The 20,638-nt window shown below is 48.2% G+C and overlaps 5 protein-coding genes across 5 annotated transcripts; 3 read left to right on the top strand and 2 right to left on the bottom strand.

The window, feature by feature from the left end:
- Positions 1-522: 522 nt before the first annotated feature.
- On the top strand, positions 523-2,883 carry N7532_002201 (uncharacterized protein; the record flags this gene model as incomplete). The annotated part of the gene is made up of 1 exon (XM_056614695.1): positions 523-2,883. One exon carries the CDS (start codon positions 523-525, stop codon positions 2,881-2,883), a length of 2,361 nt encoding a protein of 786 aa, XP_056477667.1.
- Positions 2,884-2,887: 4 nt separating this feature from the next.
- On the bottom strand, positions 2,888-4,504 carry N7532_002200 (uncharacterized protein; the record flags this gene model as incomplete). The annotated part of the gene is made up of 1 exon (XM_056614694.1): positions 2,888-4,504. The coding sequence occupies one exon, from the start codon at positions 4,502-4,504 to the stop codon at positions 2,888-2,890; it is 1,617 nt and encodes a 538-aa protein (XP_056477666.1).
- Positions 4,505-4,735: 231 nt separating this feature from the next.
- N7532_002199 (uncharacterized protein) lies at positions 4,736-5,500 on the bottom strand (the record flags this gene model as incomplete). Its single annotated transcript, XM_056614693.1, has 1 exon — positions 4,736-5,500. The coding sequence occupies one exon, from the start codon at positions 5,498-5,500 to the stop codon at positions 4,736-4,738; it is 765 nt and encodes a 254-aa protein (XP_056477665.1).
- A 1,386-nt stretch (positions 5,501-6,886) lies between these two features.
- Positions 6,887-7,889, top strand: N7532_002198 (uncharacterized protein; the record flags this gene model as incomplete). The annotated part of the gene is made up of 4 exons (XM_056614692.1): positions 6,887-6,950; positions 7,276-7,304; positions 7,575-7,757; positions 7,881-7,889. The coding sequence occupies 4 exons, from the start codon at positions 6,887-6,889 to the stop codon at positions 7,887-7,889; spliced, it is 285 nt and encodes a 94-aa protein (XP_056477664.1).
- Positions 7,890-9,554: 1,665 nt separating this feature from the next.
- Positions 9,555-11,505, top strand: N7532_002197 (zinc finger BED domain-containing protein; the record flags this gene model as incomplete). The annotated part of the gene is made up of 2 exons (XM_056614691.1): positions 9,555-10,067; positions 11,182-11,505. Coding segments are annotated over 2 exons (837 nt in total), but the record flags the coding sequence as incomplete, so codon positions are not given.
- Between the last annotated feature and the right edge of the window lie 9,133 nt (positions 11,506-20,638).

Raw genomic sequence — 20,638 nt, 5'->3', positions numbered from 1 at the left:
CAAGCAATCTTCCTTTGAATTACAACAGAAGACAGTTACCATAGCAGACTCCCTCCCACCCCGCCTTACCTCAGTTACCTCAGCCGGCCCCGAAAAGCGGTAACTTTTGCAATCTACCGCCTGCTGATTATAGGTTAGACAAGCTGACTCAGCCTTTTTTTGGGGCCGTCTGAGCACAGAATTTGTCGCTTGTAGCACTAGCTCGATATTTTCTATGGTTTCCCCACCAAAATTACTTCGGAATTTTTGCGCGACGAAAATCGGTTATTCTACATTTTCTCGACAGCAAATACAGTTATCAAAAATTGGGCGACGATGTCCTCTAGATATTGAGGCCCTCTATCTTCTCGTGGTGGAATTGTTCCAAATTTCCAAAATTAAAGGTACAATAATTGTACCCAACGCATACTACTCCTTTTTCCCAGCAGACAAAACAACACCTTATCGCACAGTTTTCTAGTCCTAATCATGCTAATACTTGGCTTTGACCACTAATTAAGTGGAAATTGGAGGAATACACCAATGGCTCGTCCAAAAGCACGAAAGCCTCCTTCCTTCCAAGCACGGGCCTGTCGCAAGTCCCCTTCTAGCACTGCAGGACCATGCCATGAGCAGGCATCGTTGGACAAATGGTTGAATTCAGGCAATACAACACATCACTCAGCATCAGTGGTAAAGGCACAAAAGATCATCCGAGAAGCCGAAGAGAAGGGGGAGAAGGAACAGAACGCTGCCATCATTGCGGCCATTGAAGGAATCTATACATTTTCTCCATGGGATGGTCAGCGAGAGGCACTCCGCCACCTTGTTTTTCTCCGCAAAGACATGATTCTTATAGCCAAGACATCATTCGGTAAGAGCATGCTCTTACAAGCAGTATCCCTTCTCCTTGAGAAGGCAATCACACTCATTGTGCTCCCACTGAACCAGATTGGTATTGAGCAAACAGAGTATATCAGAAATCTTGGAGGCAGACCCTGTTTCCTCAATGTCGATACCATATCTGCAGAGCTGCTCGAAGCAGTAAAGGCAGCTAAATATACCCATGTTCTGCTTAGTCCCGAACTTGCAATTGGGGATAAATTTCACGCTGTGGCTACCCATCCACGGTTCCGTGAACGCCTTCGTCTTGTTGCAGTTGATGAGGCACATTTGGTTGCGCATTGGGGTCGTGCTTTCCGGACAGAATATGCACGAATGCATCAATTGCGTGCATTGCTAGGAAGGAAAGTTCCTTGGTTTTCATGCTCAGCAACGTTGGACCAAGCCACTTTGGAGACTGTGAAGCATGGGTGTGGTTTCTTATCAGATGTCAAAGTTCAGCGAACCTCCATCAACCGACCAGAGCTGGTTCTCCGTTTGGGCAAGATACCAAGGAACAAACGTCGAGCATATTCCGCCTTACGTTTCCTATTCAAGCAAGGAGAGGTTCTGCATGCTGCTCGCGACACTGCGCATTTAAACATCCCCAAGACTGTTGTGTTCTTCGACACTAAAGATGAAACATCTTCGGCACTGATGAAATGTCGTGAATGGCTAGAAATGAGTGACAAGCACCAGTATACATCTCAGCAGGCTCAGTCTACTATTCGGGTCTTTCATCGCAACACGCCACAGCATGACAAGGAGAGAATTGTTGCAGAATTTCGGCATTTGGCCTTGGAGTCATCAGTCCGGGTTATCTTTGCGACGGAAGCATTGGGGATAGGGGTAAATCTTCCCGATATTCGACGCGTTGTCCTATATGGGATCCCTCGGGGACACCACCCAGCAGTTCCTTGGCAGCGCGGTGGTCGAGGAAGTCGAGATGGGCAGGATGGGGAAACCATCTTGCTAGTGGACGAATGGGCATTTGGCCCCCGTGATGAAGCCGCTGCTCAAAGGTATGCACGCCAGTCCAAGGCCCAAGGATTAAGACAGGAGACTTGTGCCATGGGTGTTACTGAAGAGCTCAATAGAGGCTCTGCAGAGGAGTTGCATGATGAAGAAACTCCCGAGCAGGAACAGTCAGCAATCTGTTCATCTGACAAGGAACGCCGGGAGAGACTACCAGCATTTTGGTATAATCTCATCAATGCTAGCACTTGTATACGGCAAGAATTCTTGGATTTCTTTGAGGAATCCAAGGACGGTGATAACCCAACTCGGAAGGAGCGCTGTTGCAGCTATTGCAACCCAGACTTTACTATAGAGGACCTTGATCAGTATTATCTATACAGTGAGAAAGGGCCTTCTTACACCAAAAAGCGAAAGCTGATTGCAGATGACCTGGAGAAGTGGGCCTGGTGTAAATCTCATGAAGTTCTGCGCAAGGATGGGCTCATACTAGATGCCTGCAATATCCTAACCAAAGACCAACGAGTTGAACTGGCACGGTATGCCCATCAGACATTGACGAAAGACGATCTCTTCGACAGACTAGGATTATGGCACTGGTGCGGTCGGTTCGATCAAAGTCTCTTTGAAGAACTGCGGAAGGCATACTGCACTCATGAGAGTAGTTCTCAAACACCTGCAGAACAACTTGGTCAGTATACATGGTTAAGAATTTCGTATTCTTGGGACAGATATGTTCACCACGCAGTGTTAACAGTCAAAATGCAAACACCAGCAAAGACGATGCGCATATTGGACGACCCTAGCCAATTCAGCGAATACAGTAATCTCACATGGTCTTCTGCACCTACGCCAGACAGTATCAGACAACCGACACCTTCTGACAATATCTTTGTGCCTCCGTGGATTGATACTGATATACCGTCCCAAGATTATATGGATTCGACACCTGCTTCGGCAACTCCAGTTCGCAAACGCAGAGCCTTAAGTGGGGTATCAGGAAATAGGCGTCCACGAAGATGCCCGGAAGGTGTGAACAAGAAGTGAGATGTCAGATTTCATCTTCATCATCTGCTATAGTCACAAATTTATCAAGAGCAGCAATAGGTGTTGAAGTAAGGTGGCTCGGCTCCTCTCCTCCCTGGCACCCTCCATGAAGCCGCTGTTGATTGAATTTCTCAACCCCTTTAGCTAATGCTTCACTAGATCCTCGAGACAAGATATCCGGAGGTTTAAACCAAGAATCTCGACCATTTAGATGCTTCTGGATAGAATCCGATTGAGCAATCTCATGTGCAAGATTGCGGACATCCATGCTGGCGTCCTTAATCTGGTGCCTTCCATTGCTATACTCGCCAAATTCTGCCTCCAACTTCGCCTTCAATTCTGTACAATAACTGGCTGTCAATGCCATTCGTTGGAACATGGGCGTGACTTCGACGGTAGAGGTACGTCGTGTGGTCATCAGGGACTTCATCTGGAGGTTGAAAAACTCATTCAGTCGGTCTATCTCGAACCAGGAATCCTCTGCGCCGCGAATGTTGACCAGCCCATTAGCCAATATAGCCTTTTGGAGCTCTGGGCTTGCAGCCGGAGTCTGTGTGAGCCATGTCATGTACAAGGAGAGAAAGGCATATTTAGACTTCTTTGAGCCGTGGAAAAGGAAACAGCACAGCGCAAATATACGCCGAAGGATCCCAATGTCAGCATATTTGATGGCCTTCTTCATTATCTTGTAGATGGCGATCTGTTGAAGAACTTTCGCATGCGTGGAGAATGGGAAGTCGATTGGACGATCTGGGAACAGTTTTGCCATATTTTCAGACTGCTGCTCCGCCATAGTAAACAACTCGTCTCGGATATTCTCGATGATGCGGTGAAAGGACGCGCGTGTCATATTTTTGATGTAATGATTAATCTCCTCGTCAGTTGATAGTTGAATATCTTTATCCTTCTCATTTGCAAAAGATCTCAGCAGCAGGTAGAATTTAGCAGTCACACGGGCGTCAAAAGCACGTGTAGCCACTTCCTCCTTGTGGTGAAATGGACTTTTGTGGCCCTGCACACAGCCTAGAAAATTCTTGTTGTGGTGTAGAGTTGTTTCATCTGCGGCTGCCTCCGTGCCAGAGTAGAGCTCATGGATCATGTCCATGTAGTTGGTTCGCCAGTGGAAGAGACCAGGGATAGGAAGCAGCCAATTGCATCTATCATACGGCAATGTGGCTTCCGCCTGCTCCTTCTTGACAACCTGAATCAAAGAGACTGTCTTTTGATCCCCATATACGAGTCGCAATGATCCATCAAAATCTGTGTCTGGATTGTACCCAAGTTGATCAACAAAGATGTTGCGAATGACTGCATATGTGCCGTCAATGGTTCCTTCATTCTCCGTAATAGGACCAAGACCATAATTGGGAGTTTTGCGAGGGAGAAGACGCTCAACTGCTGGGAACTCTGGCCAATCAACTAGTTGAATTCGAGGTTTCATTGATCCAGTTTGCTTAGGCGGCTGATCCATGAAAAGTGCCTCCACTGCCTCCCGATGGGTTTCACGAATTGCCTCTGCGATAAAATGAATTTGACATTGTCGAATGACACCATCTTGATCATCTGGGCCTGGGGCATCATAAATCCCATGACGACTGAGTGGGATATCTGGATGGAGCATTGATCTCCGTAACCCTCCGGCTGGAATGGACTGACCAATGCAGAGCTTGCCAGTGGTAGCAGAAATATGTCGAGACTGCTCCCGAAGGGTTTGATGCCGGACGTTTTGATTGTAGTCGAAATTGTCCCAACATATGATAAAATTGCCATGAGAAGACTGGGCAGCTTCCTTGAGTTGCCCCTGTACTCCTATTAGCAATCAAGGGTGATTTCGTAACGACACAGGGTAGGTTTATTGTGCAACCTTTCCTAAATTGACAAGTTCGTCACGGCGGCGCATAATGGTCATATAGTTTGCAATAACGCCCAAGCCATAGAGGAGATTAATAGTACGGCGTTTCACCCCCATGGAATGTAAATGCAGGCCGAGCAACACTGGAAACTTGTTGCACGTTCGAGGAGCAAAGGCCGATGCCAAGATGACACAGATCATGAATACGCTGCCTTGAAAATCCTTGGATGTATCGCGAGCGCTAGGATGCTGCTGTGCCATAATACTGACAAGTAATGCCCACAGACGAGGAGCAGCAACTTGTACACGTGAAGCAATCCCAGGTATATCCAATTGATCCACCGACTCTTCTGTATCAAATTGAGCGAGCCCGATGGCGGGATTGCCAAATTGAGACAGTTCGGACCGAATGTGAGCGACCAGCTGTGACGTTCTCACGGACTCAGTGGTTTCAGTCTCAGGAATTTTGTGCAACTCAGTGACCACTTCCTTCTGTTCGTATATTGCCTCAGATAGCTTCTGTGTCCGGTAAGCGGCCGACCGGGCATTTTTCTCTTCCGGCTGTGCCATCACTAGGTGATATATGAAGGATTTGAGAGTCCAACGATGCTGTTCATGCATATGCTTAAGTATCATATCGACTCTTTGCCGTTCTGACAATCCAGGAATATAGGTCTGCTCGTTGAATACCTCCCTGGGTGGCTGTCGGGAACGCGTCGCCGTAGGGGCCTTAGGGGGTGACTCGCACACGCGTTTTCGAGACATGACAGCCAGTAATTAGAAAACTAATGACAGAATATTAATATTAATCATTATATATGCCAATATCAATCATACGAAGACTTACCTGGTTAAAATGGTCAAGTTGGTATGGAGCTATCGAAAAATGCACGCAAAGTGCAATTTCAGTGCTCAGACCTTAGATCAGCGTGCTACCCGATTAGGTTTAGTGCGCCAAAAATCCGGCAGAATTTTTGATCATGTGATAAGGTCTGAGGGTACTGAGGTAACCAAAACACCATATTAAATGCGATATTTTAAAGTCGAATATCTCGACAACGACAAGCTCTCTCGCTTTTATTTTTGGTTTACTAATTACTAAGAATATAATAAACCGTACAGTAAAATATAGGGCAAATGAGATAATTATTGTATCCTGATACAGTAAAATACAATAATTCAGAGCGATGTACACTGCGGTTATATATTTTTGAATCATCAACTTCTAAATTTCTTAGGGACTTGAAAGACAGGCTAGATATATCACAAAGAATATTAGACCATAGGAACACCCTACGATAAACAGTGGTTGGCAGGATATCAAGTGGTAATTTATCGCATTTAATATGGTGTTTTGGGGTGCGGCGCTCGTTTACATGCGGCGCTCGCTTACCGATTACGTTATTCACCGCCGCTGCTGACCAAGTCATGACTACGTTCCACACAATTACTATTACGGAAGTTAGGGCTTAGGGCAGAGAGAATAGTACATAGCCTGAAGGGCGGGGTTGGATAAACCAATTATTCAATACTGCAGCATACAACTTCGAATTCTACTTTCTATTAAGCCTTTATCTGAACAAAATATTGGTGAGAACCGATTGACTTTGATCTAGGACTGCTTGGCGAGGTGCCCAGTATTGTCATATGGATAACAGACTAATAATGGCCCTAGCTGCGGAGTTATTACACAGTAAGCGATAACTTGGGAAGATCACGAACGATGCGGGTTGTTTATTCTAGACCCAATCTAATGTGTGGAATGAATAGATGGTGAGTTGGCTTTAGAGGCTTTGCCAAGTTATGAGGCCACAGCTATACATTGGAAGATTGGACTGAGATAGATTGGATGGGCAGGATGTAAGTGATGACCCTGGAATGGACTGCGTTACTATATGAAACCAAAGCTGATGGGGATGGATGCATAGGGAGTAAGTGATAACCCTGGAATGGACTGTATTACTATGGGACAGTGAGGCTGATGGGAGTGGATGCATAGCCAGTAAGTTATGACCCTAGAATGGACTGAGTTACTATGTGACAGCGAGGCTGATAAGGGTGGATGCATAGCCAGTAAGTTATGACACTAGAATGGACTGAGTTACTATATGAAACCAAGGCTGATGGTGATGGATTTGCAGAAGGTAAGTAATGACCCCGGAATGGACTACGTTACTACATGAAACCAAGGCTGATGGTGATGGATGGGCAGAAGGTAAGTGATGACTCTCGAATGGACTGCGTTACTATGGGACAGTGAGGCTGATGGGAGTGGATGCATAGATGGTAAGTGATGACCCTGAAATGGACTGCGTTACTACAGGACAGTGAGGCTGATGGGTGTGGATGGGTAGCTTGTAAGTGATGACCCTCGAATGGACTGCGTTACTATGGGACAGTGAGGCTGATGGCGATGGATGGGCAGAGGGTAAGTGATGACCCCGGAATGGACTGTGTTCTTACATAAAACAGGGCTGATAAGGATGGATGCATAGACAGTAAGTGATGACCCTGGAATTGACTGCGTTACTATGGGACAGTGAGGCTGATCGTGATGGATGGGCAGAGGGTAAGTGATGACTCTGGATTACTATAGGACAGTGAGGCTGATGGGAGCGGATGCATAGACGGTAAGTGATGACCCTGGAATGGACTGCGTTACTATAGGACAGTGAGGCTGATGGGTGTGGATGGGCAGGTTGTAAGTGATGATCCGGAATAGACTGCGTTACTACATGAAACCGAGGCTGATGGCTGTGGATGGGCAGATAGTAAGTGGCGAATGTCTTGGGAATCCGAAAATCTCTCGGCATGGTACTGACAAGCGCAATGTGACCAGTTAGAGAACAGACTGGCACAGGACAGCCAGGCACAGGATAGCCAGGCACAGGACAGCCAGGCACAGGACAGCCAGGCACAGGACAGCCAGGCACAGGACAGCCAGGCACAGGACAGCCAGGCACAGGACAGCCAGGCACAGGACAGCCAGGCACAGGACAGCCAGGCACAGGATGATCAGAGAGTATGTGGTAACCTCCAACCGCAATTAATTCCCTACTTTGAACATTTTTCATCCGTATTGGATGATAAAAGATACACATATACACCTGGGTATCCCTCCCGGTCCATCGCTAATCCTATACAGGAAACCTGATGCTGTAATGAAGAAGATACTTATAACTTCTCTCGTGTGAGAGTTTCTCTATGGCTTTTGGGATTGTTTCTCAGGATCACCGTATCGGAAAAGTTATTTGATTTTCATGAAGCTTCGAGTGGTTTTCAAGTCCGGTGAACCCCTTTAACAAGTTACGCCTTGATATAGGTTTTTCCCTATTGTGATAGGTTTCCCTATAAATATCTATGCGAATGCAAAGGCTACTAAGTGGGCGAAAGATACTGAAGGTACACTTGACTTGAAGCTTCAGTCGGTGTCAGCGTAGTTCATTTTTCGTGCAAATATGTGGGAAAAGGAGAAATGCTTTTTTCAGGATACCATGGATACCAAATGTTTCGGATTTGATGCTCCCTTTTCCTTTACTTACAGTTTAGCTCGAGGGATTTACGATGATATTCTAGCTGGTCTCAGAAATTGACCAGAAGGTGAGTTGAAGGTGAGATAAGCAGTGCAGCTGGAATACAGTATGGATGGATGGATGGATGAATTCATTTACCCTGACCCCTCGCAAAAGTTGAGACCCTGAATTGAGGTACCAGTGTGTTAATCATTCTCTAGCTATGCGAGTAAGCGCAGCTATTTGTAGTCACAGTAGCTACCTTCTGCCTAGAGTGGTAGTGGCAGCCTGATAGGCTGCCACTCCAATATGATAATATCTATATGTCACGTGACCTGACCTGGGATCCAACTAGACCTCGCCAAACGTGGGTTTGGGTTGGGTTTTCAATTTCTTTACCCGCCCACGGGTAACCCATCGCGGGTTTTGACCTTGGTGAACCTGTTGATTTATAGTGATGCTTCAGTGTTCATGTTGTTTAGGGGAGTTGATTGTGTTAGATACAGGTAGACTGGTGAACAGGTATATAGGCATGCACGTGATCCCAGCCCCCATGATTATCCCAGTAACCGTGATATTTCAACAGAACCCGCCCGTGGGTTCTTGGCGGGTACCCACGGGTTGCCCAAAATACCCAAAAATATGCATAAATCGTGGATAAACTCGATTAGTCACCTAGTGTAATTTTGGTAATTTATTTCTGTCACGCCTTAAGGTGTGTGTTACGTCGAAACAATGTACGCTGACGGCATGGAAATATATATTTACTGCAAAGGGACCACCTCCTTCATCCCACCACTTCTACATCCCAAGCGATCAGGGGCCACATCCATGAATTCACGAGAATTCAATGAGTTTGAGCTTTATGAGCCACCTCGAAATGATTATTTGGAAATTAATAAATTAAATCGGCGACACACACTTTCTCAGCGTCTATACAAAGTCACGTCCATTTTGGGCTGGGTTGGGTCGGGTTGGGTTTTTGGGTACCCGCGGGTTTAACGCGAAGCGAAAGTTAATAGATCCAAACGCACGACACGACCCCCCAACAAAGTCCATTTCCAAGTTTTCACAATGAGAAAATTTATTCCCAAGCCCGATAGCACGCCTCTTGAATATGGCTTCTTCTTCCTCATCGTCGCGATCATTGCATCAGGCTTTCAGTCCTCTGCTTTCCATTGAGCCGTCATCTGACGCTTTCCTAGACTCTGACATTCAGTCTTCTGTAAGAGAATGGCCCCTCCTGCCCCTGAATATTGCGAGACCACCAACAGGTATGCTGAGACGACCTATAGCCTTTCACTAGATCCCGCAGTAGCTACGATATAATCGCTCGAAGGCCCCCAGGAACGCTGAGGCGTGTGGGGCCCCAACGAAGAAAGAATTGGATTTTGTTCGAATCGAGTCTAGAGAGAGAGTTCCTAGGGTGGTGGGAAAAAACGGAGTACGGTCAAAAGCTGAACGGAGATGGTCAGTCTCAGATAAAATGGTCCACCGAATCGCGGCATGCCGACGTTTGGAAGCACTTCGACCAAGTAGCTGACATCGATACTGGGCGTCCACGAGTCATCTGTCAAGCCTGTCTTACTTTGCTTGATCATCCGCAGCACAAGAAAAATGGTACAAGCGCCATGAGCAGACACCTGAAGTCCAATACTTGTCGCCGGGGGAAAAAGAGAGGATCCCATCAAACTTTACTCTCAGATTCGTTGCAAAATCATTCCACTAGTGCATCACTCGCCGCAGACAGGGTCACAACATCTGAACTTGAGGAGCAGCTGCTGAAAACCATCACCTGCCTTCGGCTGCCATTTCAGACTGTGGAGAACCCCGTGTTCCAAAGACTGCTGAACATCTTACACTCTGGTCCGGGGGAACTGGAAATTCCATCAGCGAAAACCCTACGACGGCGACTTCGAGATGCAGTTACAGCTCAACAGGAGTCACAGTTACAAGATCTGCCTGAAGATGCTAAGGTGTCACTTGCCTTGGATTGTTGGACCAGTCCATTCCAGCAGGCCTTCATGGCAATCACGGTATACTTCATTGATAAAGATTGGAACTATCGAGAAATGCTTCTTGGATTTGAACCGCTGCATGGCCCTCACACGGGGAGCAACCTCAGTGATGTTTTGCACCAACTACTGAAGGAACGGAAACTCCTGGATCGCATCTTTAGCATCACTACCGATAACGCGACCAATAACGAAACTCTCATACGAGCCTTGCAGGAAAGACTGATCTCCACCGGCGCGATTGGCTCCAGAGAATCAATAGTTCGAGTTCCTTGTATGGCTCATGTGATTCAACTTTGCCTGAAACAACTTTTGGGGCATATCAAAGCAGCACCCCGGAACAAAGAGATAAAGACGTTTTGGTCTGACACCCAAGCGAATGGGTTGAAAGATTCGGTCAACCATGGAGATGTGGCTCATACTCTAACCAAAGTGAGAATAGATTCTCTCTGATTGGCTGTCAATATAAATGGAGCACTGATAGAACTAGATTCGATCATTTGCTGTTTTTGTCAACGCAAGCCCACAACGGCGAGATGCCTTTCTGTGTCTCCAATCAGGTGGAACTCGGCTGTTCCCGTTGCATGACGTTCAAATACGCTGGAATTCGACGTTTTTGATGCTTCGCCGTGCGCGCCGGCTAAGAAACGTTATCGACAAATACTGCTGCGATCATGAATACTCGCAGTTCAAGGTTACTGATGCTGAATGGAGGCAAATTGACTACCTGGTTCATTTGACTAAACCGTTCTTTCAGTTCACCATGGCTCTGATGAAGACCAGAGACATCACAATTCATAGTGTGTTCCTCGTGTACAGGAAGCTGCTGGAGCATATTGAAAGGTCGAATCGGAAATTGAAAAGAAAGGCAACACCCTGGAAGAAGGACATGTATGGCGCTTTGCTTGTTGCGAGGCAGAAGCTGAAAGAGTACTATGAAAAGACTTACCGCGACCACGGTTTTCTCTATGGCACTGGAACATTACTCGCTCCTCAATATAAATTGAGTGCTTTCGATGATAGAGAGTACTCTACCTGCCACGAAGATACGTCGAAACGGTACTGTGAATACTTGAGAGCATGTTTCACACAGTATCAGCAGCAGAACCCCGAGCTGTTATTCCGCACGGTGCAGCGCTCTTCCACTTTACATAGCTCAGAGCTTGATCGGCTACTTGAACCACCTGATGCATCGATGCTCCACGAAGGGGCAGAGTATGACGAAGTGGACCAGTATCTTAGAGAAGGTACGAGCAACTGGCATACTGTACTAGAACGACTGACTGACTTCTGATAGCAAATGTCCCGGTATCACCGCGGCTTTATTGGAAGGAACACGAATACGAGTTCCCGGTGCTCTCTCGGCTTGCACGAGACTTGCTTTCGGTCCCTGCCACCGGCGCGGGCGTAGAAAGGCTTTTCAATAGTGCACGAGACATTTGTCATTACCGTCGAGGATCTCTTCATGAAGCGACTATTCAAGACTTGATGATGTATATGTGCTCAGAAAAGTTCACACTAGAGGGACAGCAACTGACCCGTCTGGAGAAACCATTGGAGAGCGACAGCCTAGAGGCACTTGAAGAGGATGAAGCTCTGAAGGCAATTGAAGAGGATGCAGAGCCGATCAGCGACGATGAAGAAATTGAAGAGAGCGAGGACTTCGAGGGTAATTTTGAGCTCGAGGAGCCATATCAAGCGGAGTGTACGCTGGCAGAGACTGGTCGGAGCACCATGGACAGCCAGACTTACGACCTGGAACAAGAGGAAGAGGGTATGGAGGAAGAGGGTATGGAGGAAGAGGTGGTTGAATCCGAGGAAGCAGATTTACTTCCGCCTCCAATCACGCAGTTGGGTGAGAGAAGCCAGAAGAGATCTTCTGGTCGGGTGACAATGCCCTCGAGCCGACTGCGAGGTTATGAGATATACTAGTCTTTATAGTTAGCCAATCTTATTTTCTTCGTCCATCATATTTGTTCCAAATCTTCTCAGCCGTAGACCAGGAGAACACAATCGATACCATTATGTAATCGAAAATTACTGCATAATTTAATGTAAAGTGATAAGTCAGCTTTTTTTGCCTTTTTGGGTTATCAAGGGTACCCATTTGGGTCTTGGGTTGGGTTGCCCAAATGACAATGTTGATTTATAGTGATGCTTCAGTGTTCATGTTGTTTAGGGGAGTTGATTGTGTTAGATACAGGTAGACTGGTGAACAGGTATATAGGCATGCACGTGATCCCAGCCCCCATGATTATCCCAGTAACCGTGATATTTCAACACTCCCACTCGCTGATATCCTTCTGACGAAGGAGATTAGCGATCTTTTATCACGGTTGTCAAGCCCCATTAAAACCTCCCAAAACCAGTGGTAAAAAAGGAAGGAAAGGGTGCTTGCATGCCGGTCTTTTGTTTTGTTTTGTTTTCTTTTAGTTTGAAGGCTCGTGTCTGACCGGGCTATTATTCAATGCCGAGGCCTTCTCGAAACCATTCAAATCTGTCTCGTGCAAGGGGCTTCGTGAAACCATCCGCTATCTGTTCTGACGTTGGGATATACTTGAGTTCCACTGTCCCGGCATCTTGGACTTCTCCTTGCCACTTTCGCTGGATTTCCATATGCTTTGTGCGCGAATGATATTGAGGGTTTGAGGCCAGCGCAATGGCTCCCTGGTTGTCGCCGCAAATGATCGTTGCCCGTTGTCCCTGGCCCATATTCAGCTCGTGAAGGAGTCTTCTCAGCCAGATAGCTTCCTTGGTTGCTTGTGTCTGGCCTATGAATTCGGCCTCGCAGGTTGACAGGGCAACAACATTCTGGCGCTTTGATTGCCAGCTGATTGCTCCACTTCCAATGTTGAAAAGATATCCTGCCGTCGAGCGCCTTGTCTGGCGACAGCCGGCCCAATCTGCATCCGTGAAGCCACGGAGCATCTGGAGCTGGCCTTTATATGCGAGACTGAGAGATTTGGTGCCTTTGAGGTATCGAAGGATTCGACGCGCGAGCTTCAGATGTTGTGGGCCAGGATTTGTCAAGTGTCTGCTTGCCGCTGAGACAGCGTATGCAATATCGCCTCTGGTTCCAAGCATGACATACATCAGCGATCCGACCACGCGCTGGTACTCATTCTTTGTATTCGACGGGCAGATGTATTCAGGGCCGTTTTCTGGTAGAGGTGAGGTGTCGATGGGCGTGCTGACAGGAGCACAATCCAGCATCCCGAATTGCTGAAGGACTTTGCGCACGTAAGCCTCTTGGCTCAGATAGAGGATTCTGTTCTGCCGATCTCGTCGGATAGTCATGCCGAGATAGTAGCTGCAGGGGCCAAGGTCTGTCATATGAAAACGGTTTCTGAGGCTTCGCTTGATCTTCTTTATCTCTGCAATGCTTGGTCCGATGATCAAGAGGTCATCGACGTATACTGCGATGTACATGCTGCTCCGAACAAAGATACTGAGATCGGCGTTGATGGGCTCAAAGCCAAGATCTCGAAGGAAATTGGTCAGCGTCTGATACCAGATACGAGGTGCTTGCTTCAGGCCGTAGAGTGCCTTGCGAAGCTTGCAGACCCTCGATGTGCCGTCTGTAGCGTGATGAGGCTGTTCAACAAAGATCTCATGGTCTATCTCGCCATATAAGAACGCTGTTTTGACGTCCATTTGTTCGATCTCGAGATCCAGAGCTGCGGCAATTGCGAACAAGGCTTTGTAGCTCATTGGTTTGACTACGGAAGCAAATGTCTGATCATAATCGACACCTTCTTCCTGGGTGAAACCTCTGACTACCCATCTGCACTTGTGGCGGACGATTTCTCCGCCTGATCCTCGTTTGAGTTTAAAAATCCACTTCCCGCTCAGGATTCGGCGATCCCTGGGAGGGTCAACCATTTCCCAAGTTTTGTTTTGTTTGAGTGATTGTATCTCTTCGATCATTCCCTTTTCCCATTCGAGCCAGCGTGGATCATTCTTGGCCTGTCGAAGGGACTTTGGTTCGAAGGGTTCTATCTCTTCCGCCGCAACAGCCAAGAAGGTTGGAATGACGTTCTTGTCGGGGATATTCATCAATGCGAGTTCTTCTTGGTCATAACCGGATGTGTCTCGAAAAGTTTGTGTGTCACGGAGCTTGAGTTCAGGGTGGCGTTCCAGTGAGTCTTTTTGCACTAAGTGTTTTGCACCACCCTCTCGTAGCTCGGAATAATCTAGCCAATCTGGGATTCGCCCTTGCTGAGCATCGCCTTGTTGCTGGTCGCTACCGGGTGGTGAGTCAAACCTAAGGGCGGAATCCTGTGAAGCAGGTGATAAGGGCCCGAAGGTATCATCACTCCGTGTAGGCGAAAAGGTTATAGCTCCTTGGCCAGCAACAGCGGGCTGCGAGGTCTTATCACTCGACTGAGGCAGATGCACTTGCACTATGTCGTCCCATGATCCAGGCTGTGTTTGCTCTTGTGGCGCCAGGGATGCCTGACGCCCCGAGGCTGGCACGGATGCATGTCGCATACTGGCCGACGGTTGGTTTATTAGTCCCACCGTCTCACTCCCCCCTGCGGCAGCAGCCGTTGCCACAGGAAAGCTCTGCTGTTTGGCTCCCACGTCTTGTATGGTCTGCGTGGAGGGAGTGTTGAGGACTTCATAAAATTCTGCATTTGGCGTACCAATGATTCTGCCGTCTTCTAGCAGGATGCGATAGTTTGTATTACCTTCGTATCCCAATAGTAGACATGGCCTTGTTCTTGGTCCCGTCAGCTTCTTTCTTTGTTTGGGTGGAATTAGGTACTCTCCCTTGGATCCTATGACTCTCAGCCGTGACAGGTCAGGCTTGTCACCATACCAAGCTTGGTACGGAGTCATATTGCGTTTGGATGATGGGGATCGATTTGAGAGGAATGCCGCAGTTCGCGCAATCTCCGGCCAGAATTTGGGCGGTAGTTTCGCATGCCTGAGCGTTGGTCCGACTCGGTCGTAAATTGTCTTGTGGGCTCTTTCCGCTACCCCATTCTGCTGGTGCTGGTCGACGCCCGTGACTTCGGCTCGGATTGCCCTCGAGAAGAGGGTAAATTTCATTTCTTCTCCCACTTGTTCCGGGATCCGGTCAAGACGAATGCGCCTGCATTTGCGCTCAGGGCGCTCATTGTGGTCGAGGAAGTACCGCAAGGACTCCACGACGTATTCTTGCCGTTGTGGTATGGGGACGATCTCAACCCATCCAGTATGGTCGTCAACAATGGTTAGCCAGTAGCGACTACCATCAAGGCCCTCCTCAAAAGGTCCTGCAACATCGATATGGAGGAGTTCCATGGCGTATGTGGCTCTTTTGCACGCTTCTGAACGGCGATGGGGGGTTTCAATCATTCTTCCCTGAAGGCATGCGTTGCAAGGTTGGCGTGGTGTATCGTCCTGAATGCCGTGAGCTTGCTTTTTGAGTCGTTGTATGTTCGCACCGCTCATGTGAGCGAGCCTATTGTGCCAAAGTGCCGATTGCGGGCTGACATGGTAGGCTGGAAAAGCAGGTTTCGACCATAGGTCGAGTGCGTAGACTCCATGATATTGGCTCGCAGTGAACAGATTTCTCCCATCTGATTTGTTCCGAATAAAGGCGCCATTTCTCGAGAAATCAATCTTTGCCCCCCGATTGAGAAGCTGCAGCACGGATATGAGATTCGCATGCGCAGTCGGGACGAACAAGACGTCATCTAGAACAAGCCATTTCTTTCTTCCTCGTACATTGCACAAGATATTTGCCACTCCTATGCCGGAAGGAGCCGTTGAGGTATCGACGCTTCGCAATGGTGGACCGTCATATTTGTCCATCTTAACGAATCTCAAGGCATTGTTACAGACGTGCTGGGCACATCCGCTGTCCACGATCCAGGCCTCACTGATCGAGGGAGCCTTCGTGACCATCATGCTGGGAATGAAATCAAATGTGGCAACATTTCCTTCAACTTCGGCTCCGAATGCTGCATTGATATCCTGTTTTGAGGCTTGTGTCGCCATAAACGTCGGTCTTTTGGGGTCTCTCGGTCCTTCTGAATCGTCGTCTTCATGATCCGTACTGGCCCGCCTCTTTGATGAATTACGATGGTCCGCATGCGCATCTTTGGGGTTTGATCTGCGCGTCGTTCTCTCCTTTCCTTGGTCCCTCGGTTTAGGGTTCTTCTTGAAACACTGCGGCTCTCTGTGATAGGGTTTTCGACAGAAAAGACAGAAGGGGACATTGTTGATCTCGATCCGGCAAGTTTTCCCATCTGGAGACGGTATGACTTTCTTGTCTTCAAGTCTTCGACTGAGTGTGAAGGCAGGAAGGGCATTTGCATCTGCGGGTTGGTTGCCCAGCTGTCCTTTTCTGTGTTCCTCTTCAATGGCCTTGTTCTCAATGTAGTCGAATGTAGGAGCTGCTTTGGTGATATTTCCGTCCTCATCTCTATCATTGACAATGTCCATTTGCCGAAAGACATGGTCGCGGAAACTCTCATATTCTGGACCTAAGGCATGGAGGAAGAAGAAAGTTCGTTCAATCTCAGAAGTGACACATGCGGGGTCGAGTAAAAGTTTCTCGGCATGGATCTTTCTGATCTCGGCCCCGAGGGCTTGTGCACTCCCACATTTTGCCCGGGTAAGTGACATGTACCTCCTCTGAAGATTCACGTATGTTCCTGAACCTTCCGGCTTAAAGCTTTCTTTGACCGCTTTGATCAGTGACTGGACTCGGGTGATTTCGAAGGCGTTTATCCGCTGAGCCGCATTGTGGGTCAGCTTTGCCGCGATCATTGCCGAGTAGAACGTCTGGCGGTGAGACCATTGCTGCGCCTCCTCTTCTTCCAGAGGTGGGATGGCTTCATCCTTAGCCACAGGAGATATTCGAAGAAACTCCTTGACTTTCTGGTTCCACTGTGACCAGTCGTTGGCATTATCGAGTGTTGGTATGGCATGATAGAATGTGCTCAAGCCTATTTGTTCAAATTTATTCGAATCCATCGTGGTGGTTTTCAGGGCTCTTCGGTGCTAAAGAATTCGGCACTTGACGAGCCACTTGAGTGAATTGAGTGGACAGAAGGCGTGCAGTTTGACAGCTCGGGAGACCGCGCCTCAAGACCGAATAGTTCCAGGCTTGATATCTCGCTGGGCGGACTAGAGCTGATGGAGTGGGAATAATCCGATGAGCCTGGAGTAGGCGTATGCGATGGAGGAATGTATTCACTGTCCGATAGGTCGTATGGTTTGAGGTGATTGCGATACGACTCGAAGAAATGAGGAAAGCGGACGCGGTCAACCATATATCGTGGCTTTCGCTCTTGAAAGGTTGTCGGTCTGTTTGGTCGGAGGTTGTACCGATTTGAGTTATTCCCATTTGAGGTCAACGGTGCATGTCCAATCTCAGTGCTTGTTGAGTTGAGGTGATTTGGACCCTGCTCTGGACTGGAGAACGAAGGTCGAACTTGACGTGGAGAACTGTGTCCTGTGGTATGCCGGGAGTTGGCGATAACAGGCGCAGCAGCGATCGCCCGGCGAGTGCGCTCTTCCAGAGGTAAACGCCTATAGGCCCCGCCGAGTGCGTGTCGGGAAAGTAATGGAAACTTCGCTTTTTGGATTTGCGAGAAGCGCCACTGGCGGATGTATCGAAGATAGCATACCAAGTTGAGCTCTTCTTCAGTCCATCTGTGTCCCTTGTATGATCCTTTCCTTCTCGTCATAGGTCAAAATAGTGGAATGTCCTTTTCCGAGAATGCCAGGGATTTGAGAGGAAATGGATTCCTAGCATGCTACAGAGAGCAGGTCGTTTCTGGTGGCAATGTGATACGTCTGGAGCGGTGTGACGTTTGTAGCGGTGTAAGACGATGTTGTCTGTTGTGAAACATGTCTATAGACCATCATTGGTCTAACGACTTTCTGTAGCGGTGTGGTGGCTTTGTCAGCCTTGTGAGACGATTTCGCACAATTCGTTTGCCTGTTGATCCTCAGAAAAAATGTCTTCTCGGTTGAAGAACTAAATGAGAAATTCCAGTTCAGTCAATATATGTATGAAGCTTTCACTTAAGGGGGAAACTTAGGAGTAGAAAGTATTCTCCAGTTTGAGGTGAGCATTGCCGGGCTCATAACCTGTTGATTTATAGTGATGCTTCAGTGTTCATGTTGTTTAGGGGAGTTGATTGTGTTAGATACAGGTAGACTGGTGAACAGGTATATAGGCATGCACGTGATCCCAGCCCCCATGATTATCCCAGTAACCGTGATATTTCAACAGACAACCCGCCCACGGGTTTGCTGACTAAGACCCAACCCAACCCGTGGGCCGGGTTTTCGTGGGCGGGTTTGGGCCGTGGGCGGGTTTTGGCGAGGCCTAGATCCAACTCTCCCCCTGTGCCAAGGACCCGGAGGGGCCGAGGCACCTGAAAAGATCCCAGAATCCAAGTCATTCTTCACCTTTCCTTCTTTGGGTAAATCCGAAGAACCTCCCCCTGACTGGAGGTTCAGACGGTTAACCAGGTCCTCATGGGTAGCCCTGGGCAAAGCTTTGGTGAAGACATCCGCCAGATTGTCCTTTGTATTGACGCGCTGGGTGTTGATTAGCCCCTCCTCCACCTTTTCACGCACGAAGTGGTGTTTTACGTCGATGTGTTTGGACTTGTTGTGGAATTCCGGGTTTCTTGTAAGCTTCAAGGCCGAGTTGCAGTCGATGTACAGTGGGATTGCGTTGACATATACCCCGGGAATGCGAAGGTCATTAATGAAGTTGCGAATCCACACTGCTTCCTTCGCAGCTTCAGCGGACGCAATATATTCTGCATCCATAGTGGACGTGGCCACAGTCTTTTGTCTTTGAGACGACCAAGATATAGGGCCTCCGGCGAGCGTGAAAACCCACCCAGTCGTTGACTTACGCGAGTCCTCACACCCCGCAAAGTCGCTATCCACAAAACCCATCACCTGAAGACCGTGTTTGTCCGAATAGACAATTCCCTTCGCCGGATCACCTTTCAGGTAGGCGAAGATGCGATCCACGGCGTCCATGTGAGCTTGATTTGGATTGGACGCGTACCGAGCTACGTAACCTGTAGCGAAGGCAATATCTGGCCGTGTCTGATTGCTGCCAAAATTGAGCGATCCGACCTTGGACTGATATCCTTTGCGAAATTTCGAGTCTGCGATGTAGCCGTCTTGCTTCGCGAGCTTGATATTTTTGTCCAGAGGCGTCTTAACTGGGGCAGCGTCTCCGAATCCATATTTTTTGACGATTTGGTCGATGTATTGCTTTTGATGGACGTGGATTTGCCCAGGCTTCTGCTCTATGTGCATGCCCAAATACCAGGAGCATTCGCCCTCGTCGGAAATCGGAAATTGCTTTGCGAATTGAACTTTGAAATCAAGAATTGCCTGAAGGCTTCTGCCCATGACGTTTATGTCGTCCACATGAACTTCCAGCCAGAGCCCGAACTTGTCGTTGATAAAAACACATGGGTCGTAAGCGGACATGCGCCAGCCCCAACCAATCAGAGTGTCCCGGAGCTTTTCGTACCACGCACGAGGTGATTGCTTCAGTCCATAGAGTGCCTTGATGAGAAGCAAGCAGTACCCACCGGGCAACTGTACATCTCTCGGGGCCTTCATGTAGACTGGTTTGTCCAAGGTGCTGTTCAGGAATGCTGTTTTGACATCTGCTTGGTGAATATGCCAATGAAGAATAGCCGCCAATGCAAGCAAGATGCGGGTTGAAGCGGGCTTGACCACGGACGCAAACGTTTCCTCAAAATCAAGACCCTCTTCCTGTTGAAAACCTCTGGCTACCAGCCGAGCCTTATGTCTTGTGACCGTACCATCTGGTCCGTATTTGTCGGTGGTGACCCATCGTGAGGTAATCGGTTTGATCCCTTTCCTGAGAGGAACGATCTTCCATGTGCCTTTTTCTTCATGAGATTTCAGCTCTTCTATCTTAGCCTGATGATACTTTGCACTGGAAGTGTTGTGCGGTTTTAATTGGAGAGCATGTGGAGTACGTTCACTGTATGCAGACAGCCCGAACTTGAAACTTTTGTGGCTATTCTTGGCCACCTGTTGATCAGTACTGACGTTGTTGTCATCGAGGTCGGTGTCGATACTCTCTTGCGTTGCATATGGGGCAAGTTCATTCTTCTCCTGTTGGCCGGTCTCGGATGTTTCTCTCCTAGACTTCCTTCGACCGGTGTGCTTTTCGTAATCCTCCCGAAGCTTTGGCCCGCCCAGGGGTGTCAACTCAAATGGGCGAATCGCCCATGATTCGTATGTCCCGTCAGAGCGTCGGTAGTTGCAATTAGCGACGTGGGGACTAGGTTGTGCTTTGACACATGGGTAACAGGGTTGCTCTCCGTCACAATTCAATTTGCCCTTTCGGCAGCGTATGCATTCTT

Source organism: Penicillium argentinense (assembly GCF_028826775.1).
Source record: "Penicillium argentinense strain IBT 30761 chromosome Unknown utg000003l_segment0_segment0, whole genome shotgun sequence".
In the NCBI taxonomy this organism is placed as follows: Eukaryota; Fungi; Ascomycota; class Eurotiomycetes; order Eurotiales; family Aspergillaceae; genus Penicillium; species Penicillium argentinense.
Note: the sequence above shows the minus strand (reverse complement) of the source record. Positions and strands in the feature narration are given on the sequence as shown.